At 49.1% G+C, this 26,391-nt stretch overlaps 1 protein-coding gene across 19 annotated transcripts in view; it reads right to left on the reverse strand.

The window, feature by feature from the left end:
* PPIP5K2 (diphosphoinositol pentakisphosphate kinase 2) overlaps positions 1 to 26,391 on the reverse strand; it is a 215,561-nt gene that overhangs the window by 69,646 nt on the left and 119,524 nt on the right. For 11 of the 19 annotated variants that reach the window (XM_075325048.1, XM_075325045.1, XM_075325043.1 and 8 more), the window contains exons 14-23: positions 23,861 to 23,946; positions 23,648 to 23,773; positions 19,006 to 19,065; positions 18,704 to 18,825; positions 16,730 to 16,912; positions 16,013 to 16,154; positions 14,786 to 15,009; positions 12,242 to 12,369; positions 10,993 to 11,107; positions 8,993 to 9,100 (exon numbers count right to left, since the gene is read on the reverse strand). In XM_075325048.1, coding sequence (XP_075181163.1) covers positions 8,993 to 9,100; positions 10,993 to 11,107; positions 12,242 to 12,369; positions 14,786 to 15,009; positions 16,013 to 16,154; positions 16,730 to 16,912; positions 18,704 to 18,825; positions 19,006 to 19,065; positions 23,648 to 23,773; positions 23,861 to 23,946 — 1,294 coding nt within the window. The remainder of the gene's footprint in view (positions 1 to 8,992; positions 9,101 to 10,992; positions 11,108 to 12,241; positions 12,370 to 14,785; positions 15,010 to 16,012; positions 16,155 to 16,729; positions 16,913 to 18,703; positions 18,826 to 19,005; positions 19,066 to 23,647; positions 23,774 to 23,860; positions 23,947 to 26,391) is intronic. The other 8 variants (XM_075325050.1, XM_075325053.1, XM_075325052.1 and 5 more) reach the window with 1 other exon arrangement.

Genomic DNA, 26,391 nt, shown 5'->3' on the forward strand with positions numbered 1-26,391 from the left:
ATGTTAGGACACACTATGATTTGCCCTTCAACCGTCTGACAAGGGTAATCACACATAGAAAAAAACCTTTGTGAGCAATCTATCTGGCGAGGTTTTGAGACCACACAGTTCTTGCCTAGCGGTAGCGATTTTGTAATACACTTACTGGAATACCCGTGCGGCCGCAGTATGGAGTGAGAACAACTCACATTGAGGGAACATGTGAATGCATATGGATTGGAAGAGAACCTGTCACCACGAAATTACCATCCAATCTGAATGCACCATGTGGAGATGAGGAGACTGATATAGAGTTTTGTGGGAAAAGATTCAGTGTAACCCGTGTATTTATCATTTAATGGGAACCTGTCATGTATAAAACGTTATGAGCCAGCAGATATGGAGTTAATCTGCAGGTTACTAGGGCTCTATAAGGCCCCCTTCACATGTCCGAGTAGCATCCTTTTTTTCAGGGATACGAGTACCCATTATAACCTATGGGGCCGTCACGCATCCATTTTTTTTCCTGCAGCCCTGATTACATGGGCCAATACGAGTCTATAGGTCTATATGCATGCTGTACGAGTTCACCATTGAAGGAGAAGCTTTGTAATTTCATTCTTCCTTTAGCCATACCAGAAAAATATGGATGGCACATGATTTTAAAATATACACACAGATGGTGATAAAAATTAACAAACAGACCATGCCACATGTACTTGTTTCTATATGGACATGTGAAGGAGGCGTACCATGGTGCCTGAAGATCGGACTGCATTTTAGGCCTCTTTCACACGTCAGTGATTCTGGTACTATGTGCTAGTTTTTATACGTACCAGACTCACGGACATACACAGACCCATTATAATCAATGGGTCTGCGCACACATCAGTGATTTTAAACTGACCGTGTCTCCATGCGGCGGACAAGTGTGTCCGTGATTGCCGCACAGAGACAAAGAGAATTTTGTTACTTACCGTAAATTCTTTTTCTTATAGTTCCGTATTGGGAGACCCAGACCATGGAGACCCAGACCATGGGTGTTTAGCTTCTGCCTCCGGAGGACACACAAAGTACTACACTTAAAAGTGTAGCTCCTCCCTGTTAGCTTATACACCCCCTGGTAGCTAGTCCTAGCCAGTTTAGTGCAAAAGCTGAAGGAGAATAGCCACCCACAAGTAGAACCGAGTAAGAACCGGAACAACCGGAGACTCTGTCCACGACAAGAGCCGGTGATAACACACAGAACAAGAAAATTGCCAACAGGCAACAGGGAGGGAGCTGGGTCTCCCAATAAGGAACTATAAGAAAAAGAATTTACGGTAAGTAACAAAATTCTCTTTTTCTTTATCGTTCCTTTGGGAGACCCAGACCATGGGACGTTCCAAAGCTGTCCCTGGGTGGGAATAAACAGAAACAACTAAGAAGTAGGCGGAGCCTAACTTCACAAGTGGGCGACAGCCTCCTGAAGGATGCGTCTGCCCAAGCTCGCATCTGCCGAAGCATGAGCGTGCACTTGGTAGTGCTTCGAAAAGGTATGCAGGCTAGTCCAAGTGGCAGCCTGACAGACTTGTTGAGCCGCAGCCTGGTGCCTAAAAGCCCAAGAGGCACCGACAGCTCTGGTCGAGTGTGCTTTGATCCCCGGCGGGGGAGGCACCTGAGTACTCTGGTAGGTGTCCGAAATGGTCGATCTAATCCAACGGGCCAAGGTCGGCTTAGAAGCAGAGAGACCCTTGCGCCGCCCTGTGGTTAGCACAAAAAGAGAGGTGCACCGCCTAAGCGCAGCGGTGCGAGACACATAGATCCGGAGAGCACGCACCAGATCTAGAGTATGCAGCGCTTTCTCAAAGCGATGAACAGGGGCCGGACAGAAGAAAGGCAAGGAAATATCCTGGTTAAGGTGGAAGGGAGAGACCACCTTAGGAAGAAAGTCCGGGGTCGGACGGAGAACTACCTTGTCTTGGTGAAAAAACAAAAAAGGTGACTCCGAGGAGAGCGCAGCCAAATCAGAGACTCTCCTGAGAGAAGTTATGGCAACTAGAAAGGCCACCTTTTGAGAAAGACGATACAAAGAAACCTCCCTAAGGGTCTCGAAAGGGGGTTTCTGCAATACCGTGAGGACCAAATTAAGGTCCCAGGGATCCAAGGGCCGCCGACAAGGCGGAATGATGTGAGACGCACCTTGCATGAAGGTGCGGACCTGAGCCAGCCGGGCGAGACGCCGCTGGAACAGCACTGATAGAGCTGAGACTTGTCCCTTGAGAGAGTTGAGGGACAGTCCTAGCTGCAGACCGTTCTGTAAAAAAGACAGAAGGGTCGGCAACGAGAATGGCCAAGGAGAATGGCCGGAAGAGCGACACCAGGACAGGAAAATTTTCCAAGTCCTGTGATAGATCTTGACGGAGGAAGACTTACGGGCCAGAGTCATAGTGGAGATGACTTCAGGAGGAATACCAGAAGCCGTCAAAATCCAGGACTCAAGAGCCACGCTGTCAATTTGAGTGCCGCAGAATTCGGGCGGAAAAACGGACCTTGCGAGAGCAGGTCTGGACGGTCCGGAAGATGCCACGGCATCTCCACGGACAGTTGGAGCAGGTCCGGATACCAAGCTCGCCTGGGCCAGTCCGGTGCAATGAGGATGACTCGACGGCCCTCCATTCTGATCTTGTGCAGGACTCTGGGCAAGAGAGCTAGAGGGGGAAACACGTAGGACAGACGAAACTGGGACCAGTCTTGAACCAGAGCGTCCGCGGCGAAGGCCTGAGGATCGTGGGAGCGAGCCACGTAAACCGGAACCTTGTTGTTGTGACGGTATGCCATTAGGTCCACGTCCGGAGTGCCCCACTTGCGGCAGATTGACTGAAACACTGCCGAGTGCATAGACCACTCGCCACCGTCCACGGATTGACGGCTGAGATAATCTGCCTCCCAGTTTTCTACGCCAGGGATGTGGACTGCGGATATGGTGGAGTTGGAGTCCTCCGCCCATTGAAGAATGCGTTGGACCTCCAACATTGCCAGGCGGCTGCGTGTCCCGCCTTGGTGATTGATGTAGGCAACCGCTGTCGCGTTGTCTGACTGGACTCGAATGTGCCTGCCCGCCAACAGGTGGTGAAAGGCTAGGAGAGCTAGAAGCACAGCTCTGGTTTCCAGCACATTGATTGAAAGGGCTGACTCGGACGGAGTCCAAGTGCCCTGTGCTCTGTGGTGGAGATGTACCGCTCCCCAGCCGGATAGGCTGGCATCTGTGGTGAGAATCACCCAGGAAGGAGTCAGGAAGGAGCGCCCTTGGGACAGGGAGAGGGGTCGAAGCCACCACTGAAGAGAGCTCCTGGTCCGTGGCGACAGAGCCACTAACCTCTGTAAGGAGGAAGGCCGCTTGTCCCAACAGCGGAGAATGTCCAGCTGCAGAGGACGCAGATGGAACTGGGCAAAGGGAACCGCCTCCATGGAGGCCACCATTTGACCCAGCACCTGCATCAGACGCCTGAGGTTATAACGGCGGGGCCTCAGGAGAGAGCGCACTGCCAACCGGAGTGACAGCTGTTTGTCTAAGGGCAACTTCACAAGTGCCGGCAAAGTCTCGAACTGCATCCCTAGGTACGTGAGACTCTGGGTCGGAGTCAGAGTGGATTTGGGAAGATTGACAATCCACCCGAATTGGGCTAGTGTGGCGAGAGTGAGCGAAACACTCCGCTGACAGTCTGCGCTGGATGTACCCTTGACCAGAAGGTCGTCCAGATAAGGAAGAACTGCTAACCCCTGGAGGTGCAGGACCGCAATCACTGCCGCCATGACCTTGGTGAATACCCGAGGGGCCGTGGCTAACCCGAAGGGGAGAGCCACGAATTGGAAATGATCCTCTCCTATCGCAAAACGTAACCAACGCTGATGTGACACTGCGATTGGCACATGTAGATAGGCATCTCTGATGTCGAAGGACGCCAGGAACTCCCCTTGGGTCATAGAGGCAATGACTGATCGCAGAGACTCCATGCGAAAATGCCGCACCCGGACATGCTTGTTGAGAAGCTTGAGATCCAGGATGGGTCGGAAGGTACCGTCCTTTTTTGGAACTAGGAAGAGATTTGAGTAAAAACCTCTGAACCGTTCCTGAGCGGGAACTGGGACAATCACTCCGTTTGCCTGCAAGGACGCCACGGCCTGCGAGAAGGCGGAGGCCTTGGAGCAGGGGGGAGTTGAGAGAAAAAAATCTGTTTGGAGGGCTGGAAGAGAATTCTATCCTGTAGCCGTGAGATATGATGTCTCTCACCCACTGATTGGAGACTTGCTTTAACCAAGCGTCGCCAAAGTGGGAGAGCCTGCCACCGACTAAGGACGTGGCTGGAGCGGGCCGAGAGTCACGAGGAGGCTGCCTTAGTGGCAGAACCTCCTGCGATCTTCTGCGGACGCGCTTTTGGGCGCCAGTTGGATTTCTGATCCTTGGCTGAGTTAGCGGACGAGGTGGAAGGCTTAGAGGATGACCAGTTGGAGGAACGAAAGGAACGAAACCTCGATTGATTCCTACCCTGGGCGGGTTTCCTGGTCTTGGTTTGTGGCATGGAAGTACTCTTCCCGCCAGTAGCTTCTTTAATGATTTCATCCAGCTGTTCACCAAACAGCCGTGAATCAGCAAAAGGGAGCCCAGCAAGAAACTTCTTGGAAGAAGCATCTGCCTTCCACTCTCGAAGCAACAAAATCCTGCGGATAACAAGAGAATTAGCTGAATATCCCAGAGCAGAGTGAACTCTGCCTGAGAAGAGGGCGTTCCTATAAAAGAGCGGGAACTGGAGGGCTATAGAGACCTGCAGGGAAGGAGGGACGCCCCAGCAGTGGGGAGTGTCCCTCCCCTGTGTAGAACGGCCGAACCTGTCCCTCTGCATGAGTGACATGCGAGGGCAGGAAAATGAAACTAGGCCTCCGGCGAAGCCAGGGCCCAAATTTAAGCGGCGAGGCCGACAAGCAGGCACCATCGGCGCGGTTCTCAGGCAAAAGCTAGAGAACCCGCTGGAAAAGTTAAAACAATCACATACAGCCTACTCTCCCCTTACAATAAAGAACCGGGACCCCCAACATAAACGTCTCAGGTACTTAGCTGCTGAGATGCAGGGCCATGTCCCTGGGGATGAGTGCTCCAGTCCAACAGAATCCTCAAGGGGCTGTGGATGGAGACCGGACTCCTGCCAGGCATGGAGACCGTGCTGGCTCCCACTTCAAGCCAGAGCCCAGAAGGGATGGTGAAGGATGGTGAAGCGGCATGTAAGGCTTCAGCCTTGTAAATCAACCTTAACAACACCGCCGACACAGTGGGGTGAGAAGGGACATGCCGGGAGTCCAGACATGGACCCGCTTTTCTTCAAACTCTTTCCAAAAGTCAAACAAATCAGATGAGAATGCATGTGTGGATGTATGCCTCCTGACACAAAGCAATAAACTGGCTAGGACTGGCTACCAGGGGGTGTATAAGCTCAGAGGGAGGAGCTACACTTTTAAGTGTAGTACTTTGTGTTTCCTCCGGAGGCAGAAGCTAAACACCCATGGTCTGGGTCTCCCTAAAGAACGATAAAGAAATGTCCATTTTTTTTTCTAGCATCACTGATGTCCCACAGACCACTATGGTGTGATCCGTGAAACACGTACCAGAAAATCACACAGACATTGAAAATGAAAATCTTTTTAAACTCACCTTCTCCAGCGATGCTGTGTTCGGCCGCTGCTCTCTGCTTCTTCCTGGCCGGCTCATTACTGGCATACATATTCAGTTATGCAGAGTAGCTGCAGAGGTGAGAGACACAACGGCGGATGCAGCAAAGCCGGAGAGTTCAGCACCACGGACAGCAGGAGCGGGGATAGGTGAGTTTATCTCCATGTGCAATTACGGATGACTGATCACGTCTCACGGATTGCACATGGACAACCCACATTTGCCGTGAATCACGGAACACGGAGGGACATATGCGTTTTTAACAAGTCAGTGAAAAAGTCTGTTTTTCACTGACGTGTGAAACAGGCCTTACGGTGACAAATTCCATACAGTGTTAACCCCTTCAGCCCCCAGGCACTTTCCGTTTTTTGCTCCCCTTCTTCCGAGAGCCATAACTTTTTTATTTTTCTGTCAATCTTGCCATATGAGGGCTTGTTTTTTGCAGGACGAGTTGTACTTTTAAATGAAACCATAGGTTTTACCATATAGTGTACTGGAAAACGGCAAAAAAATTCCAAGTGCGGAAAAATTGCAAAAAAAATGTGATCGTACAATAGTTTTTGGGATATTTTATTTACAGTGTTCACTATATGGTAAAACTAATGTGTCACAGTTACATAGTTACTAAGGTTGAAAAAAGACCTAGGTCCATCTAGTTCAACCTTCCTCCACCAGTTCTACATTTGGTCACTAAGTCATTTATAACCAACAATGTTGTGTTTACTGAGGAAATCATCCAGCCCTTTTTTGAAAGCTGTTATAGTATCTGCCATTACTACCTCTTGTGGTAGTGTATTCCACAGTCTGACTGCTCTAACTGTAAAGAACCCTTTCCTATTTAGCTGTCGGAATCGCTTTTCTTCCACTCGCAGTGAGTGCCCCCTGGTCCTTAGTACTGTCTTCGGAAGAAATAAGTCATGTGCCATTCCTTTATATTGACCACACATATATTTATACATATAAATGAGATCTCCTCTGAAACGTCTTTTTTCTAAGCTAAACATATCTAACTTTTTCAACCTGTCATCATATGGGAGGCCTTCCATTCCTTGTAATAATCCAGTTGCCTGCCTTTGAACTGACTCTAACTTCTGAATGTCCTTTTTAAAATGTGGAGTCCAAAACTGGATCCCATATTCAGTGGGATGCCTCAGGTCAGTGCGAGTTTGTAGACACCAAACATGTATAGGTTTACTTGTATTTCAGGGGTTAAAGAAAATTCACAAGTTTGTCCAAAAAAAGTGGCGCACATTTTGCGCCATTTTCCAAAACCCGTAACATTCTCATTTTTTGGGATCTATGGCTCAGTAACGGCTTATTTTTTGCGTCTTGAGCTGGCGTTTCTAATGGTACCATTTTTGCGCAGATGCTACGTTTTAAATCGCTTGTTATTGAATTTTGCGCAAAACTTGCGGCGACAAAAAAAACGTAATTTTGGCGTTTGGAATTTTTTTGCCGCTACGCAGTTTACTGATCAGATTAATTGATTTTATATTTTGATAGAGCGGGCATTTCTGAACGCGGCGATACCAAATGTGTATATTTTTTATTTTTTTAACCCTTCAATTTTCAATGAGGCGAAAGGGGGGTGATTTGAACTTTTAGGGGTTATTTTTTTTTTTTTATTTTTTTTTTATTTTACTAGTCCCCCTAGGGAGCTATAGTGATCAGCAATCCGATCGCTTTTATCTTTCTGCAGATCTCAGCTACAGAGCTGAGAACTGCAGATACAGTGCTTTACTTTCAATGCCGGCTGTATTCCGGCATTGAGAGGAAGTGAGTCATGATAGCTACAGGCGTCATCACATGACCCTGTGCTACCATGGCAACCACCGAAAGTCACGTGGTCGCGCACGTGACTTACGGTGGGGGGCGTCGGTAAGTAAAAATCATGGCCGCGCGCATATAGATCTCACTGCCAGATTTTGGCAGTGAGATGTAAGGGGTTAAATATTCCGGGTGGAATACGATTCCACTCGTAACATGCAGGCACACATGTCAGCTGTTAAAAACAGCTGATATGTGCGCCGATAGCCGCAACCTGCCGGCGGCAGGGGGCGGGGCTTAACCTAACACGCTCCATGACTGATAGATCCGTCCAAGGTCGTGAAGGGGTTAAAAATGGGACTATGGGACTAGGAATCAGTGTGTGCCAACATTTTATTTCCGAACATAGTGACTCTGGCAACATTAAAATGACCGTTATTGAACAGCTCGGGAGTTCACTTTTTAGGGAGTTTTGCAGGAACAGAATGTTCTAGATTTTTTGCTTAGATTATTTGTCACCAAAGGGGTTAAATTTGTCTTTAGAAAGAGTATACTGAATGGTTGTGGGTATTTTATCAGCTCATTGGTTTTTAAATTCAATGTTAGCAATGCATTTTCCATTCATATAACAACATTAACCCCTTCCATCGTAGAGACCTGGTATAAGCGAGAGTAACCACTATCAATATTTCGAAATGAGGGAAAAATCCAAAACGCGTAGTTTCGTTTGAGCTTTTTTCAAGGAAGTGAACACAGATTCATCACACAGGAGATCTGTAGCCACTTTTTTCCTCTGTTCATTGCTACTGGAGATCTGTCAAGTCATCACAACTTGAGGTGGGGGGACATTAGATTGGTTTCCCCCATAAAAAGCATGCACAGTTTGGTGCGGGGGCTCACATTCGCATTACTTATGATAAACATTCACTTGGCTGCTGCTCCTTCATTTTGTCTAGACCTGAATAATGCATCTCTGGTTCTATAGTAAGAGCTGAGCCGTCCGATGGGCAGTTATGGATGAACGCTGGCGCCTGCTGTTGCCTGCTTGCTCATGTTCTTATGTGGATGATGAGAATGCCTTTCCTCCATGTATAATCAATGTCCTCAGTGCATTCCACAGTGACTAAATCAGGTGTCGTTCAGAACTGTGACTTTTCAAAATTTGTCCCCTAAATGCAGTTTTAAGGTATGAAACAAGCCCAGAGTCTGCGCCACATCTCCCATTGTCTGTTAGGGTCTACAGCACTGACGTAATGTCAACAGCACTGCAGACAATCCGTGATGCCAGCAGTTCTGAGTGGCTTGCACCATTAACTCTGGTAGAGCCGCTGAGCTCAGTGTATAAGCCGCAGTGCTTTCCATGTGATATCAGTGCTGCAGACAGGAGACCTCAAGAGCAGTGGCAGAGGCTCTGCATTGGACCTGGGGAGGATGAGAAAACCCCTTTAACAATCTTGGATTACACTGGTTTAAACTATGAACAGTTACCCATTGTCATTTTTTATATCCACATTCACTGGAATTCTAAACATCTGGAGTCACCTTGTTTGGGTCTTCGTAGAGCATAATCACAATCTGCGTCATGTAGTTCAGCTCATTTACAAAGTTCAAGTAATCCATCGCCCTTTTCCACTGCTCATCCTTCGATTCCTAGAACACAGCACGACAGAAGGAAAATAGCATCTACCAACAAATGATCCCTTTAATATTCTTGCATACATGAAAAGTGAAATTAGAGACACTTCCCGATGGCCTTGTGAAGCGGCACACAAGCCGAACAGCCCCCTCTCCCTGCTTCCCAGTACACAGCCATATACAAGATGAAACTCCAGCTACAGCTGCCACTGGGGGAAATGACTGATCAGAGCTTACTTTTACCCAGATAGTATATATACTGTGTAGTACTGTTTTCATTAAATAAGTAATATTTACTTTCCACCACTAGATGGCGACTCCTCCCCACAGAGATCATCTGTCTAGGCCTCACATGTGAATCTATTGGACGCTGCACAGATCACTGGACTGTGGGAACATACAGCATTAATAGGAAATAGATCTAGTAAAACAGATTTCAATGGATCACGATGCATAATACAGGATTTGTGCAAATTATCAGAGGTGTGGAAATCACAATACAAGTATTTCCATACTTTTCAATAATCTACGGGGGTTTTTGTTCCTCCTCCCTTCCAAGACCCATCACAGTTTACTTTTCCATCAAGATGTCTGAACTGTTTTTCCGGGACAAGTTGTAGTTTTGAATAAGGTTATTCATTGTACATTATGTAATGGGACATGGGAAAAAAATAAATAAAAAAAATTCAGCACTGTGTCTTATTTGGGTTTTGTTTTTACAATGTTCAATTGTTACATGGTTACAAGGGCCAGAACTATTATGGTGATATCAAATTTAGGGTACGTGCCCACGATCAGGACCCGCTACGTCCTGGAGGTGGCGGGTCCTGACCTGCGGGGCCACAAATCTCCTCCGCAGGAGAACGCAGCTGCCCGTGCCAACGATGAGGGTTTGGGACGCTGCGGTCTCTCACTTGTGTTCTCCCTACGGAGAACGCTTGTGACTCTGCAGCAAAGAATGGATATGCTGCGGCTCGGAAAGCCGCACCACAGGTCAGTTATTGCTGTGGGCCGTACACACACAGTGGGCACGGGATTTCTAGAAATCCATCCACTTTGCTTGTACTGTACAACACAGTGTTTTGGACGCAGCTGAAGTTCACTGCATCCAAACTTCTGCAGACACTGATTGTGGGCACGCACCCTTAATTACTTTTTTGGTTTCACAACGTATAAGTCCTTTTTGCAGAGAGCCATTTGGGGGTCAATACACCTTTCTGATATTTAAAAAACGGTTTTGATTTTTGGGTAGGGGGTTAAGTGAGACAAAAAACAAAGGCATGGTATCATTTAAATTCCCCCCCATCCCATCGTTCACTGTGCAGGATAACCATATGGATACTTTATTAGTTTGGACGATTATGCACATGGCAATACCAAACAATTTCATTTTTTAGGGCTTTTTTCTTGTAGAAATGGGAATGAGGAGATTTTTTTTTTTTTTTTTTTTCATTTTGTTCTTAAGTTTATGTATTTTAGTCCTTTTAAATAAGTTACCAATCTCTTATAATGCCTAAATTTCATAACGTAAAAACATGGCAGTAGCTCCCTTGCTGCCATAACAATGGCATCTGCAACCCGAAAAGGTATGGGTGATGGAAGGGAGAACCAACCATCTCAACCTCTAAAATGCCGCTGTTAAAAAGGAAAACCGTTTCAATCAGGGCTAGCCCTGACGGCAGCACTTCCTCTCGGTTGCCCGCTATGGGTACACATATCCACTGTACATGTAGGGCAGGGAATAAACTGTATATAGCAATGTATACTACGTGATTTACCTAGAAAGACAAAGTAAGGCATTCATTCTGTGATACATTTACTTTACAATTCATAACTGATCCAGAATATTCTGCTTGCCGACCTCCTCGAGCGGCTGCAGATCAGTCACAGAAAGTAATGCTACTTACGTCACAGAGGGAACCAAATCGGAGAATGGAGAGCAGCGAGTGCACGTGACTTTCACTGGTGAAATACAGCCGTGTGCGCACATGGCGTTCTGGAGACATCACTCCTCGGGAATAACTAACAACAAAAACGGGGTGATAAGACAATAAAACATTGCTTTAAGGGTGAGTAGCCCATACAACAGGACCAGACATGTGCAAGACTTTTTGCTCAATGTTGATGTGTCGTCAAAGATAGCGTCAGCTCACTTGGCCAATGTGCTTAGGGGTGGCCTAAAAATGGTGTCGGCGACACGGACGACAAGGTGTCAGTATGAAACACAGGGTGGGGTCTGGAGTCGTATGGCCTGAAGTTTGACACCATTGCTCAATACCATTTTTTTTTTCTGGCATCACCTAAGGGTAAGGGCACAAGGAGGCCTTTAGACCGCAATGCAGCCACCGACTTTTCCCAGTTGCTTCAGAAATATACGGCCAGTTGTTTTCCTGAGGCAGCTTTGCCGTCGAACTTGTGGAGGCCCCTAGTGGAAGACTGACCAAAACAGGAGTACCCACTTCAAGGTTTCCGTAACCTTTAGCGGTTAAACACAGCTTAATGTGTACATTAGTGTCATTTTGGCACTGCTATCTGTTATGTTCATTTGTAGGACGCTTTTACAAACGTTTTCAATTGTTTTTCCAAAGAATATGCCTGAAAAAGACTCCAAGTGCCCATAGTCTACCTCCATTTATGACCTGGACATTGATATACATACATGAATCTTATATTGTCCCATGAATCTTAGGAACGTTACCCTAAGTACAAGAACTGTGAAGGCTGATAAGGCTTTAGGAGGCGCCATCACATTGTGCCTCATTATACCACAATAATGCTGAAAGAAGAGAACTGAAAATAAACCTTATGGAAGTGTAATGCAGACGGTATGTGGGAAGGTTTAAAAAGAAATCTGAGAAATCCAGCAGCTTTCAAGAGCAAAGGGTGAATGAGATTTACTATAATCTCACACAACAACATGTGGTCTGAAATGCAGTGTGCAGAGGGGGACGATGGGGAGATTAGTTCTGCCAACACGGCTATGTATTAGGGTACTATCTGCACAGCTGATCGGAGCTGCCGGGGTCCAGACCATACGCCATGGAGCCCACAGCTCCTGCCCACTATTAATATAGAAGACATTCCTGAGGGACAATTACATGCAGCCATTACCAAGCTAGAAATATCTATAAACACACAAGTCATGGAGCTCCTTACAGTGGATGAAGCTTATTCACGGTGTCGTCATCCTGAGTTCTCTGCAGATCAGAGCGGATCTTCCGAACAAGAGGGGTGCAATAACCTTTGGCAATCTCCAGCTTTTCGGCTTTGGATATTCCATATTCCTGTATTGCAAAGAGTGAAGATAAAGTAGAGTCAAAATGTGGACTGGGAAGGCTTGGTGCGCTTTAATCCTCAGGCTGCACTGTTCTAATTTTATGTATAAGAAAATATATACCGTATTTTTCGCTTTATAAGACGCACTTTTCCTCCCAAAAATTTGTGCGTCTTATAAAGCGGTACCTGGGGGGATCCTGTCTGAGGCGATCGGGCGGCCGGCTGCCTGTGGCTGCATGCAAGCGGCCGGGTACCTGTGCTTGCGTGCGGTGGCAGCCGGGTACCCGTGGCTATGTGCGGGCGGCAGCCGGGTGCTGTGTGGGGTCGGCAGCCGGGTACCTGTGCTTGCGTGCGGTGACAGCCGGGTACCCATGGCTGTGTGCGAGCGGCAGCCGGGTGCTGTATGCGAGTGGCAGTCGGGTGCCCGTGCGGGCGGCAGCCGCCCTCACACAGGCACCCGGCTGCCACCCTCACACAGTCACCCAGCTGCCGCCCGCACACAGCCATGGGTACCCGGCTGCCACCGCACGCAAGCACAGGTACCCGGCGGCTTGTACGCAGGGTGGGCGGGCAGCCTGCTGGCTGCCACTCTGTGCATGCGGGGCGGGCGGCTGTGCAGCATGTTACCAGTTGTCCGCGGTCCCACTTTCAAATGATGGCGCCGATGGAGCTCTTGGATGAGAGCTCCATCAGCGCATGCGTCGCTCCGGGCGCCATTACTTGAATCGGGACCGCGGACACACTGGGAAAACACCGCATCCGTCTGCTCCACCACTGAGCAGTCCCCGCCGCTGCCACCACTGAGCAGTCGCCGCCGCTGCCACCACTGAGCCGTCGCCGCCGCCACCACTGAACCGGGACCGCGGACACTCACTGCACCGGCCTGCTGCACGGCTCACCCGCCACCGCTGCTGCCGCCACCACGGACGCCACCGCGCCTGCAACCACGGACGCCACGGCACCTGCAACCATGGACCCCGCTGCCACTGACCCGCTGTGCCTGCCAGCACAACCTGTGCCTCCTGTGACCCCGCTTCACCACCACTGCTGCCCCCCTCCGGTAAAAGAACACCGGAGTATAAGACGGACCCCATTTTTCTTTTTTTTCCCTTTTTTTATGTCTAAGTTTGGGGTGCGTCTTATATTCCGGTGCGTCTTATAAAGTGAAAAATACGGTACCTTGTGCTAATTCCTCGCTATTTACAAGGTCATTTTTTCCAGTCAGACTGATTGTTATTTCTACCCGTATCTCATCCGAAGAACAGAAACCATATTTTCTGTATGAAATGAACATAGTCGGGGGTAGTGGTCCTCTCTAAGAGTTCTAGGGGTGAGGAACCACCTGAGAAATGCTATTAACCACTTGTCCAGAATTAACACAATATAGCCGCTTTCTTCCAAAACACAGAACACAAGGTGCGTGTATTGAAGATTGGGCTAATTCAGAGCAGAGCTGCAATTCCAGGTAATCCAGGGACACGTGTGTCTTATGGAATAAAGCAGACAGGTTCTTCTTCTCCAACACGTCCCTTTAAATGTTTTTTTTTCTCTTTCTTTAAAACGGGTTGGAAGAAAACTAAGTTCCACAACCAGGTGTGTTAAAAAAAAACGTTCCTGTGCTGAGCTAATCTTTACATATGCCCCTACTATGTACTATGAACCAGCTGTGATCCTGTGCTGTATATCTGTACTCTTTACTTCTTCCCCTGCCTAGGAGATGTTAGAGAACTCTTAGGGTTCGTGCCCACGATCAGGACACGTTGTGTCCTGGTCACGGCGGGTCCTCTCCTGCGGGGCTGCGAGACCGCAGCTGCTCATGCTCATAATCAGGGATCGGGCGCTGTGGTCTCTCGCTGTGTTCTCCCTGCGGTGAACGCTTGCGACTCCGCAGCAAAGAATTGATATGCTTTTGGCTTGGAGAGCCGCACCATAGCTCAGTTTTCGCTGCTGGCTGTACAAGCACAGTGAGCATGGGTTTTCTAGAAATCTCATCAACTGTGCTTGTACAATACATTGCAGCATTTTGGGAGAAGCTGAAACATACTGTGTCCAAAACAGTGTTAACAACCATGCTTCCATTATGATGGACCAATCAAGGCTAAGCTATCAGCCAGGCTCTGTGGTGTAGATAGACAGTATGTCAGGAGTGTAGCCTGACTTATCCCTCCTGCACACGCACTGTGCAGCCATGCAGAGTCTTACATCGCACATATGATATTGTTCCACAGTATAAGAAACAGTCTGGATTTATAAAGGCAAGACCAAGGTCCAGATGACACTTTATTGCCCCTGTTGGATGAGTCTGCTCCCCTTCTCCAGGCCTATAACATGTTGACCACAGAATAGAGCACATGCTCAATGTGACTTCTTGTCTCTAAGTCATATCCACAAACCATTTTTTGTGTGATGCTGAATAAAACCCACCTGAGGAATAACTATATCAGCGAGCGCCTTGGAAATCCTGTACAGCTCCATGGTGTTCTCCAGCTTCAGTGAGCAGTTATGCTGCACGTCGTACTTTATGCAGTCATAAATATCGGGGATTTTGCTGATGTCATATCTTCCATTTTTGGTCTTGAAATCCTTCTCTAATTTGCACCATCTGCGCAGCATCAGCTCCAGGGTCTCACTGTGATAAAGCTGAATATCTGTGGAGAACGTAGAGAGAAGCTAAAAGAGAAACAATTCAATCTCTCCCTAGGTCAAATTGCGGAGAGGACAAGTGTAGAAGCAGGATGAAGAAAGGTGGAATATGAGCTATCACCTGACAGGCCCTCCCACCCACCAGCAATAAATCTATTACTAAATACTCTGCCTAACTAGCCCTTTATACTGCCTCATAACTAAACACATATTGAGATCATTAGAAAGTCCTTTTTTTAATATATAAATTGTCCCTTTGACTAATTGATGGGACGGGTTAGATCCCCAGACTATTCGGCCCACTCTGCACGTTATCACGCCTCTGTGGGCATATCACGATTTGCAGAGAATCTGTGTCATTGACGGCTTTCTGCAAATCCCACGCATGCTCGCGACTTTATTTCTAACATCTTTGTGCCTCAGGAGCTGGGTGTACGCCTCACGGCTTCAGAGAAGCGCTGCTCATGTCTGGAAGTGAAGAAGACTGTTGTTTCACATGCACAGTGCGCCTCCTTGAAGGGGTGGGGGGGGGGGCGCATACACCCTGTTTCAGAGGAGCAATAATGTTAGTGAAAAAGCCATGCGAATGCGTGGGATTTGTGGAGAGCTGGCAATGCCGCCGGCTCTCTGCAAATCATGATATGCCCACGGGGGTGTGATAATATGCAGAGAGGACCGACTAGTCTGGAGAACTAACTCCCCAGCGATTAGTCAAAGGGCTAATTTATATACGAAAAAGGACTTTATAAAGATTTTTTCAAAATATGTGTTTAGGCATCAAGTGGTATAAAGAGCTAGTTAGGCAGGGTATTTAGTGAAAAATATATAATTGATGGTGGGTGGGAGGGAATAGGTGCCTGTCAGGTTCTTTTTAACAAGACTGATACTGCCATCTGTTTGGTTTTATCGGTGTAACAGTTTATACTTTCATAAGAAAACCCCAAGGCTAGGAAATCTAGTTGTTCAAAGCACATTACTTTGAAAGCGACAGATGGTAAGCCTCCATACCTGCGTATTTTGGGTCCTCCATTTTCTGCCGGATCTGTGATGTCAGGCTTTGAATTAAGGAGTAAACTTTGTCACAAGTCTTAACCGGATTCTTTATAATCTGCATTGATTTAATCTGTGAGATACTTCCTGTCGGAGTTAGCTGAATGGAAGTGAAAGATAAAAGTTACTTGTTTTCACAAACAGATCATGATTGCTACATGTAGTGTCTAAAAATATCAATAAGAAAACATCAGTCTATTAAAGGGATTGTCTGGATTAAACAGACTGACGAATTATGATAGGTGTACGATGTGCACACTGTCAAGATTCCATTGTGTTCTCGGTATAGGTGTGGGTGGTGTAGTTACTACATGTACGTGATTTGTATAGTTTCTGTCAAATACGACGACTAGTCTCATCTCACTTCTCTTCTACAGAAAAGCCAGACGTGAGCCATCAGCACATAACCACAAGTATGCGGGAACACATGGGACTCATGACAGTGTGCACAATGCACAGTGTCATAATTCAGCAATCCACAGTCAGTGTCTGCAGTCATTATTTTCAGCTCAGTCAATCCCTTTACGTTTTACCAGTAATCATATAGTTCATAGTTGAATCATGTCATGGTACAGCAGGAAAAAATATTTAGGATAGATTTTCCTGCTTTTTCAGGATGTTCACAAAGTGGTAAAAGGACTGAGAATGTGTGAATAAAGCCTCCAATTTTGTTACCTTCTCATAGTCCTCAACACTGAAATCTCGGTCCCTCTGAAGAATCTCGTGCAGTCTTGCCTTCACTCGATGCTGACAGCTACTTAATGAGTCGCTGTCACTGTCCAGCAAGCCATTCATATTTGCACTCTTCACCATCTGAACCAGTATTGGGGTCAGTTCTCCTTCCAGTGCCAACAAACCCTAGAAATAAAACCATAAGATTGATACGTCCCATATATTATCTTATTATACAAATCCCAATCATGATCAGATTTATGGAACACGAAATTATGATAAATTAAACTTTTGTAAAAAAAAAAAAAAAAAGGATCTGAGTCCAAGGCGCTGGGATTTGCATTAGTTGTCATCGTACCTCCAAATCTAGAGTTATTTGTAAATGACTACTCCAGTGGTTGTCTGTGAATGGAATCTGTCAGCAGGTGTTTGCTATGTAATCTGATTACAGCTTGAGGGTAGGTGCTGAGACATTGATTTTAGGCATAAATGTGTGGTGTCCTTTTAATACAATGAGAGTTACTAGGAGATGATTATCACTGCTTGAGCTAAGACTCGTGTGAGAACTGGTCCAACCACACACAGTTAAGCAAGTCAATGTCACTATACATTATACACAAAAAGCTGTGGTGTGGGCGGAGTTAGCTTTCTGACCTTTGCTACATCTAAGAAGTCTACTTGTGTCACAGCTGCTGCATCCAGTAAACTAAGTGATACATTGTTGGAATCAGGGTCTCTTTTCCTACAGTATGCTGCTCTCAGATGAGGTAGCAAAAATGTGGCGATAGATTCCCTTTAATTTCCCCTCCATTAACCATCAGTAATGTGTGTATATTAGAACATTTAAGAAATATTCTCTTCTGCCTTTTTGCTCCAAGAGGTCTCCTATCCCATGTGCCGACTGCACCTGTGACAAGCCGGCTCACACGCCACTTGTGCCGAAGTCACTTTCTCAAAGTAAGTCTGCGTGGCTCAAAACAAGAGTTTCATAGAAGGCAAACTAACGGTCGGTTGTGTGAACTAGCAAACAAGAAAGTGGTGAAATGATGGCGGAGAGGACCAGAGCAGCGCTGGAAACTGCATAAGACAGTGAGGGGTAAGTGTTTGAAAGAGAACCTGCCATGATTCATGTTGTCAAAACCACAGGCAGCACAAATCAAGGTCAGGCTCCACGACTGCAGCCTGGAATGTTAGGCCGGGGCCACACGGGGTACTAGTGCAATGCTCGCATGACACTTGGCTCGCATTGGCAGCACAGCAGGAGCCGAGTGTCATGCGAGTGTCCCTGCATCTGAGGTCCGATCGTGCGAGTGGACCTCAGCTGCGGGGGGCGGGCTGGCACTAAGAATGGGCGGGCCAGCGCTGCGGAGGGGCAGGCTGGCACAGAGGAGCGGAGGGATTTATCTCCCTCTCTCCTCCATAGCGGGCAATTGCGATTCTCGCTCTGCACGCACAGTACACTGGTGTACCGCGAGTGAAGTGCGATTGTTTTCTCGGTCCAATTGGGGCTGAGAAAATAATCGCTCATGTGTGCTGAGACACAGGCTGGAATTGGTCCGAGTGGAATGCGATGTTTTATCGCACTCCACTCGCATCGATTTTCTCTCTGTGTGGCTTAGGCCTTATTCTTTGAATTGCTCTGGCATGTCAGGTAACGCGTAGTTGGAAGATCAGGCCGGCTTTTCACTGCATCATTCTAGTTGATTGATCAATCTGTGCCACGTGAATAGGGAGAGAATGGTCAGTCACCTGAAACAATGCAGGGAAAAGCCGGCCGGGGTCGGAGACTTGAGTACTCTCATCTTGTAGATGTTCAAACTATTGTTTCCCCGAAACGTCAGATTGTAATGCACACATATTATGGATGGCTAATGGATGGGGCATTATAAAACAAATAGCAGTAATGGTCCTTAAAGCTCAGTGATGGCCAAGTAAAGCCATAACATAATTTTATTGGATGTGAAAAGCACAACATACTTTGGCAAACGCTGCCGCTGTCATCTGGACTCTTCCTTCATCAGATGCATAGATTTTTAGATCATGTCGATAAGTACTGTGTAACCGCAGAAGGCCACAGCCGGGAAATCCAGCATAGTCTCCTAGGAAACAGCATACGTTACACATCCATCATAAAAGAACAAGTCTTATCAGTTCCTCCAATAATAACCTGCTCTATTCTGATCCTATCCATTATCACTATAGAAACAAAAACTATGAGATGTATCAAGACGTCTACCGTGTGTTACGGGATATAACCAATTCTCCCTCCTCCTCCTCACCATCCTTTGTCTGGCTGTCAGGTAACTGGCTGCAGCAGGAGCTTCCCCCCTCTGCTCTGTCTGAAATAGGAGATAAGAAACAATAAGCCCAACCAAACATCTTCCCTTAGCTGGTAGGCAACAAAATAGTAAAGTAAAACTAAAGATCAGCAGGAAAGATTTGGTTTCTTAGCAAGATTTATACAAAACTAACTTCCTTTCCTTTACTGAATTAAGTTAGTAAAAATCCCTGCATTTCTGATTCTGCAGTTTTTTTCCCCATTTTGCCCAGAGCGATTCCGTTGGATATATTCACATTTATTGCTTTTGGAGCACAATATGTGAAATCTCGGCTTGTGATGCACCTAGGCGTTCCCTCAGTTTCTCGGGACAAGAGCTTTCACACCTGTCAATTACAGCTTGGCAGCGGATCCAGTTGTCTTAAAGGGAACCTGTCATCAGAAATTTTGCACTAAACCTAAAAGATTCCACCTCTGCAGCTCCTGGGCTGCATTCTAGCAAGGTTCCTGTTGTTTATGTCCCTTTCCCCCTCCGTCCGTCCCTTTCCCCCGTCCGTCCGTCCGTCCGTCCCTTTCCCCCTCCGTCCGTCCGTCCGTCCCTTTCCGTCCGTCCGTCCCTTTCCCCGTCCGTCCGTCCCTTTCCCCCGTCCGTCCGTCCGTCCCTTTCCCCCTCCGTCCGTCCGTCCGTCCCTTTCCGTCCGTCCGTCCCTTTCCCCGTCCGTCCGTCCCTTTCCCCGTCCGTCCGTCCGTCCCTTTCCCCGTCCGTCCGTCCCTTTCCCCGTCCGTCCGTCCGTCCCTTTCCCCGTCCGTCCGTCCGTCCCTTTCCCCGTCCGTCCGTCCGTCCCTTTCCCCGTCCGTCCGTCCGTCCCTTTCCCCGTCCGTCCGTCCGTCCCTTTCCCCGTCCGTCCGTCCGTCCCTTTCCCCGTCCGTCCGTCCGTCCCTTTCCCCGTCCGTCCCTTTTCCCGTCCGTCCGTCCCTTTCCCCGTCCGTCCTTCCGTCCCTTTCCCCGTCCGTCCTTCCGTCCCTTTCCCGTCCGTCCGTCCGTCCCTTTCCCCGTCCGTCCGTCCCTTTCCCCGTCCGTCCGTCCGTCCCTTTCCCCGTCCGTCCGTCCCTTTCCCCGTCCGTCCGTCCCTTTCCCCGTCCGTCCGTCCGTCCCTTTCCCCGTCCGTCCGTCCGTCCCTTTCCCCGTCCGTCCGTCCGTCCGTCCCTTTCCCCGTCCGTCCGTCCGTCCCTTTCCCCGTCCGTCCGTCCGTCCCTTTCCCCGTCCGTCCGTCCGTCCCTTTCCCCGTCCGTCCGTCCGTCCCTTTCCCCGTCCGTCCGTCCGTCCCTTTCCCCGTCCGTCCGTCCGTCCCTTTCCCCGTCCGTCCGTCCGTCCCTTTCCCCGTCCGTCCGTCCGTCCCTTTCCCCGTCCGTCCGTCCGTCCCTTTCCCCGTCCGTCCGTCCGTCCCTTTCCCCGTCCGTCCGTCCGTCCCTTTCCCCGTCCGTCCGTCCGTCCCTTTCCCCGTCCGTCCGTCCGTCCCTTTCCCCGTCCGTCCGTCCGTCCCTTTCCCCGTCCGTCCGTCCGTCCCTTTCCCCGTCCGTCCGTCCGTCCCTTTCCCCGTCCGTCCGTCCGTCCCTTTCCCCGTCCGTCCGTCCGTCCCTTTCCCCGTCCGTCCGTCCGTCCCTTTCCCCGTCCGTCCGTCCCTTTCCCCGTCCGTCCGTCCGTCCCTTTCCCCGTCCGTCCGTCCGTCCCTTTCCCCGTCCGTCCGTCCCTTTCCCCGTCCGTCCGTCCCTTTCCCCGTCCGTCCGTCCCTTTCCCCGTCCGTCCGTCCCTTTCCCCGTCCGTCCGTCCCTTTCCCCGTCCGTCCGTCCCTTTCCCCGTCCGTCCGTCCCTTTCCCCGTCCGTCCGTCCCTTTCCCCGTCCGTCCGTCCCTTTCCCCGTCCGTCCGTCCCTTTCCCCGTCCGTCCGTCCCTTTCCCCGTCCGTCCGTCCCTTTCCCCGTCCGTCCGTCCCTTTCCCCGTCCGTCGATTACAAAGAGTATTTGCAGTGCCTTTGTTTCGAGACTTGTGGGTCATCGGCCTCGATAATACAGATGTGCTTCAAGCAAAACAATTAAAGGGAATTGCCACTAAGTTAAACAAGTTGTCCAGGCAACTGAGGGAGCAAGTCTGCAGTAACTATGTGACTGTAAAGTTGTGAATCCTCACAGCACACACTGGATTCCTCGGAGCTGGGAGCAAGCAGTCATGTGACCACAAGAATGTAATTTGGATATTTTCGGCCACATTCCTACTAGACATGTCCAGCCTCATTCAATTCACTAGCATTAAGCGAAAAGGTGCACGTCTAATCAGCATGTGACTGCATGTAAACAAATCACATACGTGTGATCACGCGCCTGCCTGCTCCTGATGCCAACACTGGAGAATTTTAACAGTGATCACTGAAGAGTCACAAGTTTGTAGTCACAAAGTGACATTCACCCCAAGTCTGGACAACCCCTTTAAGGAATGGCATATTGTTAGCTCGGTTGGTCCAAGCAGAGAGCATAGTTATTAGGATGCTGAAAAAAACAAAAAGAAAGCCAATATTGGGGTTGGGCTTCACTTTCTACTGCAACCTATTTATTAAGGCTGCACTCTGTATCTCAGCTGTCAGGCTATGACTAATTAAACGGAACCTGTCCCCAGAATTTGGCTTTCTATACTAAAACTAGGTATGTAAATTCGTCAGTCTAGTCCGATGGGGATCCAATTTCATGACTTCAGTCCCTCCTTTCAGTGCTGATCTCTACCTCCTTTGATGACTGACATGAAAGACACATCCGGCACTATCCAGGTAGCCGGCCAAAATTTCACACCTGCGCAGAGACATTCCCAGCTCGCATAGGTGAGTAACGGAGGCTGAGATCAGAGCAAAAAAAGGGACACGAGCAGCAAAATAAGGCTAAGTTCACATTTCCGTTGTTTTGTATCAGTCACATGCGTCGCTTGACGCATGTGACTGATGCGCTGTTCAACGCTGTACAACGGATGACAAAGAATAGAATTCTTTGTCGGATTCCGTTTTGTGCGGGGGGCGGAGTTCGGGGGGGGGGAGCCAAGCGGGGCCGTGGCACTGAGGACGTCAGTGCCGTAGGGACTGCAGGACAGGTGAGTGTGTGTGTGTGTACGTACACATGCTGAATGCGGGAGGGGGCGGAGCCGAGCGGGGGGCGGGGCCAGGCGCTGAGGATGTCAGTGGCAGTGCTGCGGTCTGCATGGCTGGGGACAGGTGAGTATCTGTGAGTGTGTGTGTGTGTGCGCATGTATGTATGTATGTATGTATGTACGTGTGTGCACATGCGGAGTGCGGGAGGGGGCGGAGCCGAGCGGGGGCGGGGCCAGGCGTTGAGGATGTCAGTGGCAGTGCTGCGGTCTGCATGGCTGGGGACAGGTGAGTGTATCTGTGAGTGAGTGTGTGTGTGTGTGTGTGTGTGCGCGCATGTATGTATGTATGTATGTATGTATGTATGTATGTATGTATGTATGTATGTATGTGCACATGCGGAGTGCACATGCGGAGTGCAGGAGAGGGCGGAGCCGAGCGGGGGGCGGGGCCAGACGAGGGTGTCAATGGCAGTGCTTGTCTGCATGGCTGGGGACAGGTGTGTGTGTGTACACACATGTGCGGAGTGCGGGAGGGGGCGGGGCCGAGCGGGGAAGTGTCGGCCTCCCTGCACACGTAACCAAACTAAATATCGGATAGCAAAGCACCCGATATTTACCTTGGTTACGGGCCTACACCGCTTAGCGCTGGCTCCTTGCACCGTAACCAGGGTAAATATCGGGTAACCAACCAAAGCTGGTGACGTGTGCAGGGAGCCAGAGAGCATGCGCAGCGAAATCCGACGGATCTCGCTGCTCAAAAAACGTTACATGCTGCGTTCCTCCCGCCCGGCGGTCAGTCGTTCCACGACTGATCAGTCGGGCGGAGGGTGCAACGCAGCATCATCAGTCACAATCCGCTGCTCATACAAGTCTATGGGAGCAACGGAATCCGCTAAACGGATTCCGTTGTTTACAAGAGGAGCGGATTGTGACTGATACATTTTAGCGGAAATGTGAACTTAGCCTAAGACGCCCATTGGACCGGACTGACGAATTTACATACATGGAGGGAGATATTATAAAGGTATTTGTGGGGTGTGCAGGGGGAGTCAGGGTACAAGATGCAGCTTTATAGAATACAGCACAGGCGCTGCTTAAGGTGCTAGTCTTGCTTTAGAAATCCAAAAGCTGGTGACAAGTTTCCTTTAAGTGGTGTCTTACTCTAAGAAATAGGTCACTACTTAAGGGGGAAAACATTTTTACTCCCAGTGTAGTACATTCACAGAGCTTATAGGACTCTGTATGTTCTCCCCGTGTTTGTATGGGTTTCCTCCCGGTTTTCCGGTTTCCTCCCACACTCCAAAGACATACAGATTGGGAATTTAGATTGTGAGCCCCAATAGGGACAGTGATGTCTGTAAAGTTCTGTGGAATTGAGTAAATAAACAGGAAGGAAATATCACTGGCAGCATATTCCCAATATTTGTACTGTACAATACAGACGTCTCTAAGCAATTTATCTTTACAGTTGGGAATATATTTTAGCGGTATACTAGTGTAATCTGTACACTTACCTTGTCCTCCAGGATACATGCACCGAAATGCCCTGCCAAGCTCTTCTGCCTGAATTCGGCCTGCAGGGGTCAGTTCACCACCCCACTTCAGGACCAAAAGCAACGATGGTTCATCTCTTCGACAGTCTAGAAAATGTAGCCATAACGTAAAAATGTGTTACACAATGTTAAAGTGTAATCTTACAAGTACAATAGTCCTCAGCCAAAACGTACCTTCCTCCTCACTGGACGTCTTAGGGCAGCCATGTGGCAGATATGTCAGCTGAACCTTACGATTTATTCCAGAAAAGTGGCCATACCTGGTGAACAAGGCATAGAAAACATACTCCATATAAAAGAAACAAAATGTAAAAGCAGGAAGTCTTTCCAGGTTATGGTAGAATGGATGAGCGGATGTCACGCTCAGGAAGAAGGGAATTTTGTTTACTTACCGTAAATTCCTTTTCTTCTAGCTCCTATTGGGAGACCCAGACAATTGGGTGTATAGCTTCTGCCTCCGGAGGCCACACAAAGTATTACACTTAAAAGTGTAAACCCCTCCCCTCTGCCTATACACCCCCCCGTGCATCACGGGCTCCTCAGTTTTGGTGCAAAAGCAGGAAGGAGGAAACTTATAAATTGGTCTAAGGTAAATTCAATCCGAAGGATGTTCGGAGAACTGAAAACCATGAACCAAGAACAATTCAACATGAACAACATGTGTACACAAAAGAACAACAGCCCGAAGGGAACAGGGGCGGGTGCTGGGTCTCCCAATAGGAGCTAGAAGAAAAGGAATTTACGGTAAGTAAACAAAATTCCCTTCTTCTTTGTCGCTCCATTGGGAGACCCAGACAATTGGGACGTCCAAAAGCAGTCCCTGGGTGGGTAAAAGAATACCTCGGTAAAAGAGCCGTAAAACGGCCCCTTCCTACAGGTGGGCAACCGCCACCTGAAGGACTCGCCTACCTAGGCTGGCATCTGCCGAAGCGTAGGTATGCACCTGATAGTGTTTCGTGAAAGTGTGCAGACTCGACCAGGTAGCCGCCTGACACACCTGCTGAGCCGTAGCCTGGTGCCGCAATGCCCAGGACGCACCCACGGCTCTGGTAGAATGGGCTACCCACGGCTCTGGTAGAATGGGCTTTCAGCCCTGAAGGAACCGGAAGCCCAGAAGAACGGTAGGCTTCAAGAATTGGTTCCTTGATCCACCGAGCCAAGGTTGACTTGGAAGCCTGCGACCCTTTACGCTGGCCAGCGACAAGAACAAAGAGCGCGTCCGAGCGGCGCAGGGGCGCCGTACGAGAAATGTAGAGTCTGAGTGCTCTCACAAGATCTAACAAGTGCAAATCCTTTTCATATTGGTGAACTGGATGAGGGCAAAAAGAAGGTAAGGAGATATCCTGATTGAGATGAAAAGGGGATACCACCTTAGGGAGAAATTCCGGAACCGGACGCAGAACCACCTTGTCCTGGTGAAACACCAGGAAGGGGGCTTTGCATGACAGTGCAGCTAGTTCAGACACTCTCCGAAGTGATGTGACTGCCACTAGGAAGACCACCTTCTGCGAAAGGCGTGAAAGAGAAATATCCCTCATTGGCTCGAAAGGTGGTTTCTGAAGGGCCGTTAGCACCCTGTTCAGATCCCAGGGTTCTAGCGGACGCTTGTAAGGAGGGACTATGTGGAAAACCCCCTGCAGGAACGTGCGTACCTGCGGAAGCCTGGCTAGACGCTTTTGAAAAAACACAGAGAGCGCCGAGACTTGTCCCTTAAGAGAGCCGAGAGACAAACCCTTTTCCATTCCGGATTGAAGGAAGGATAGAAAAGTGGGCAAGGCAAATGGCCAGGGAGTAAAACCCTGATCAGAGCACCAGGATAAGAAGATCCTCCACGTCCTGTGGTAGATCTTGGCGGACGTTGGTTTCCTGGCCTGTCTCATAGTGGCAATGACCTCTTGAGAAAACCCTGAAGACGCTAGGATCCAGGACTCAATGGCCACACAGTCAGGTTGAGGGCCGCAGAATTCAGATGGAAAAATGGCCCTTGAGACAGCAAGTCTGGTCGGTCTGGTAGTGCCCACGGTTGACCCGCCGTGAGATGCCACAGATCCGGGTACCACGACCTCCTCGGCCAGTCTGGGGCGATGAGGATGGCGCGGCGGCAGTCGGACCTGATCTTGCGTAACAATCTGGGCAGCAGTGCCAGAGGAGGAAATACATAAGGCAGTCGAAACTGCGACCAATCCTGAACTAATGCGTCTGCCGCCAGAGCTCTGTGATCTTGAGACCGTGCCATGAATGCCGGGACCTTGTTGTTGTGCCGGGACGCCATTAGGTCGACGTCCGGCTTCCCCCAGCGGCAACAGATCTCTTGAAACACGTCCGGGTGAAGAGACCATTCCCCTGCGTCCATGCCCTGGCGACTGAGAAAGTCTGCTTCCCAGTTTTCTACGCCCGGGATGTGAACTGCGGAGATGGTGGAGGCTGTGGCTTCCACCCACAGCAGAATCCGCCGAACTTCCTGGAAGGCTTGCCGACTGCGTGTGCCGCCTTGGTGGTTGATGTATGCCACCGCCGTGGCGTTGTCCGACTGAATTCGGATCTGCCTGCCTTCCAGCCACGGCTGGAACGCTTTTAGGGCTAGATACACTGCCCTTATCTCCAGAACATTGATCTGAAGGGAGGACTCTGGCTGAGTCCAGGTACCCTGAGCCCTGTGGTGGAGGAAGACTGCTCCCCACCCTGACAGACTCGCGTCCGTCGTG

The sequence above is a fragment of the Anomaloglossus baeobatrachus genome, chromosome 1 (genome assembly GCF_048569485.1).
Source record: "Anomaloglossus baeobatrachus isolate aAnoBae1 chromosome 1, aAnoBae1.hap1, whole genome shotgun sequence".
NCBI lineage: Eukaryota > Metazoa > Chordata > Amphibia > Anura > Aromobatidae > Anomaloglossus > Anomaloglossus baeobatrachus.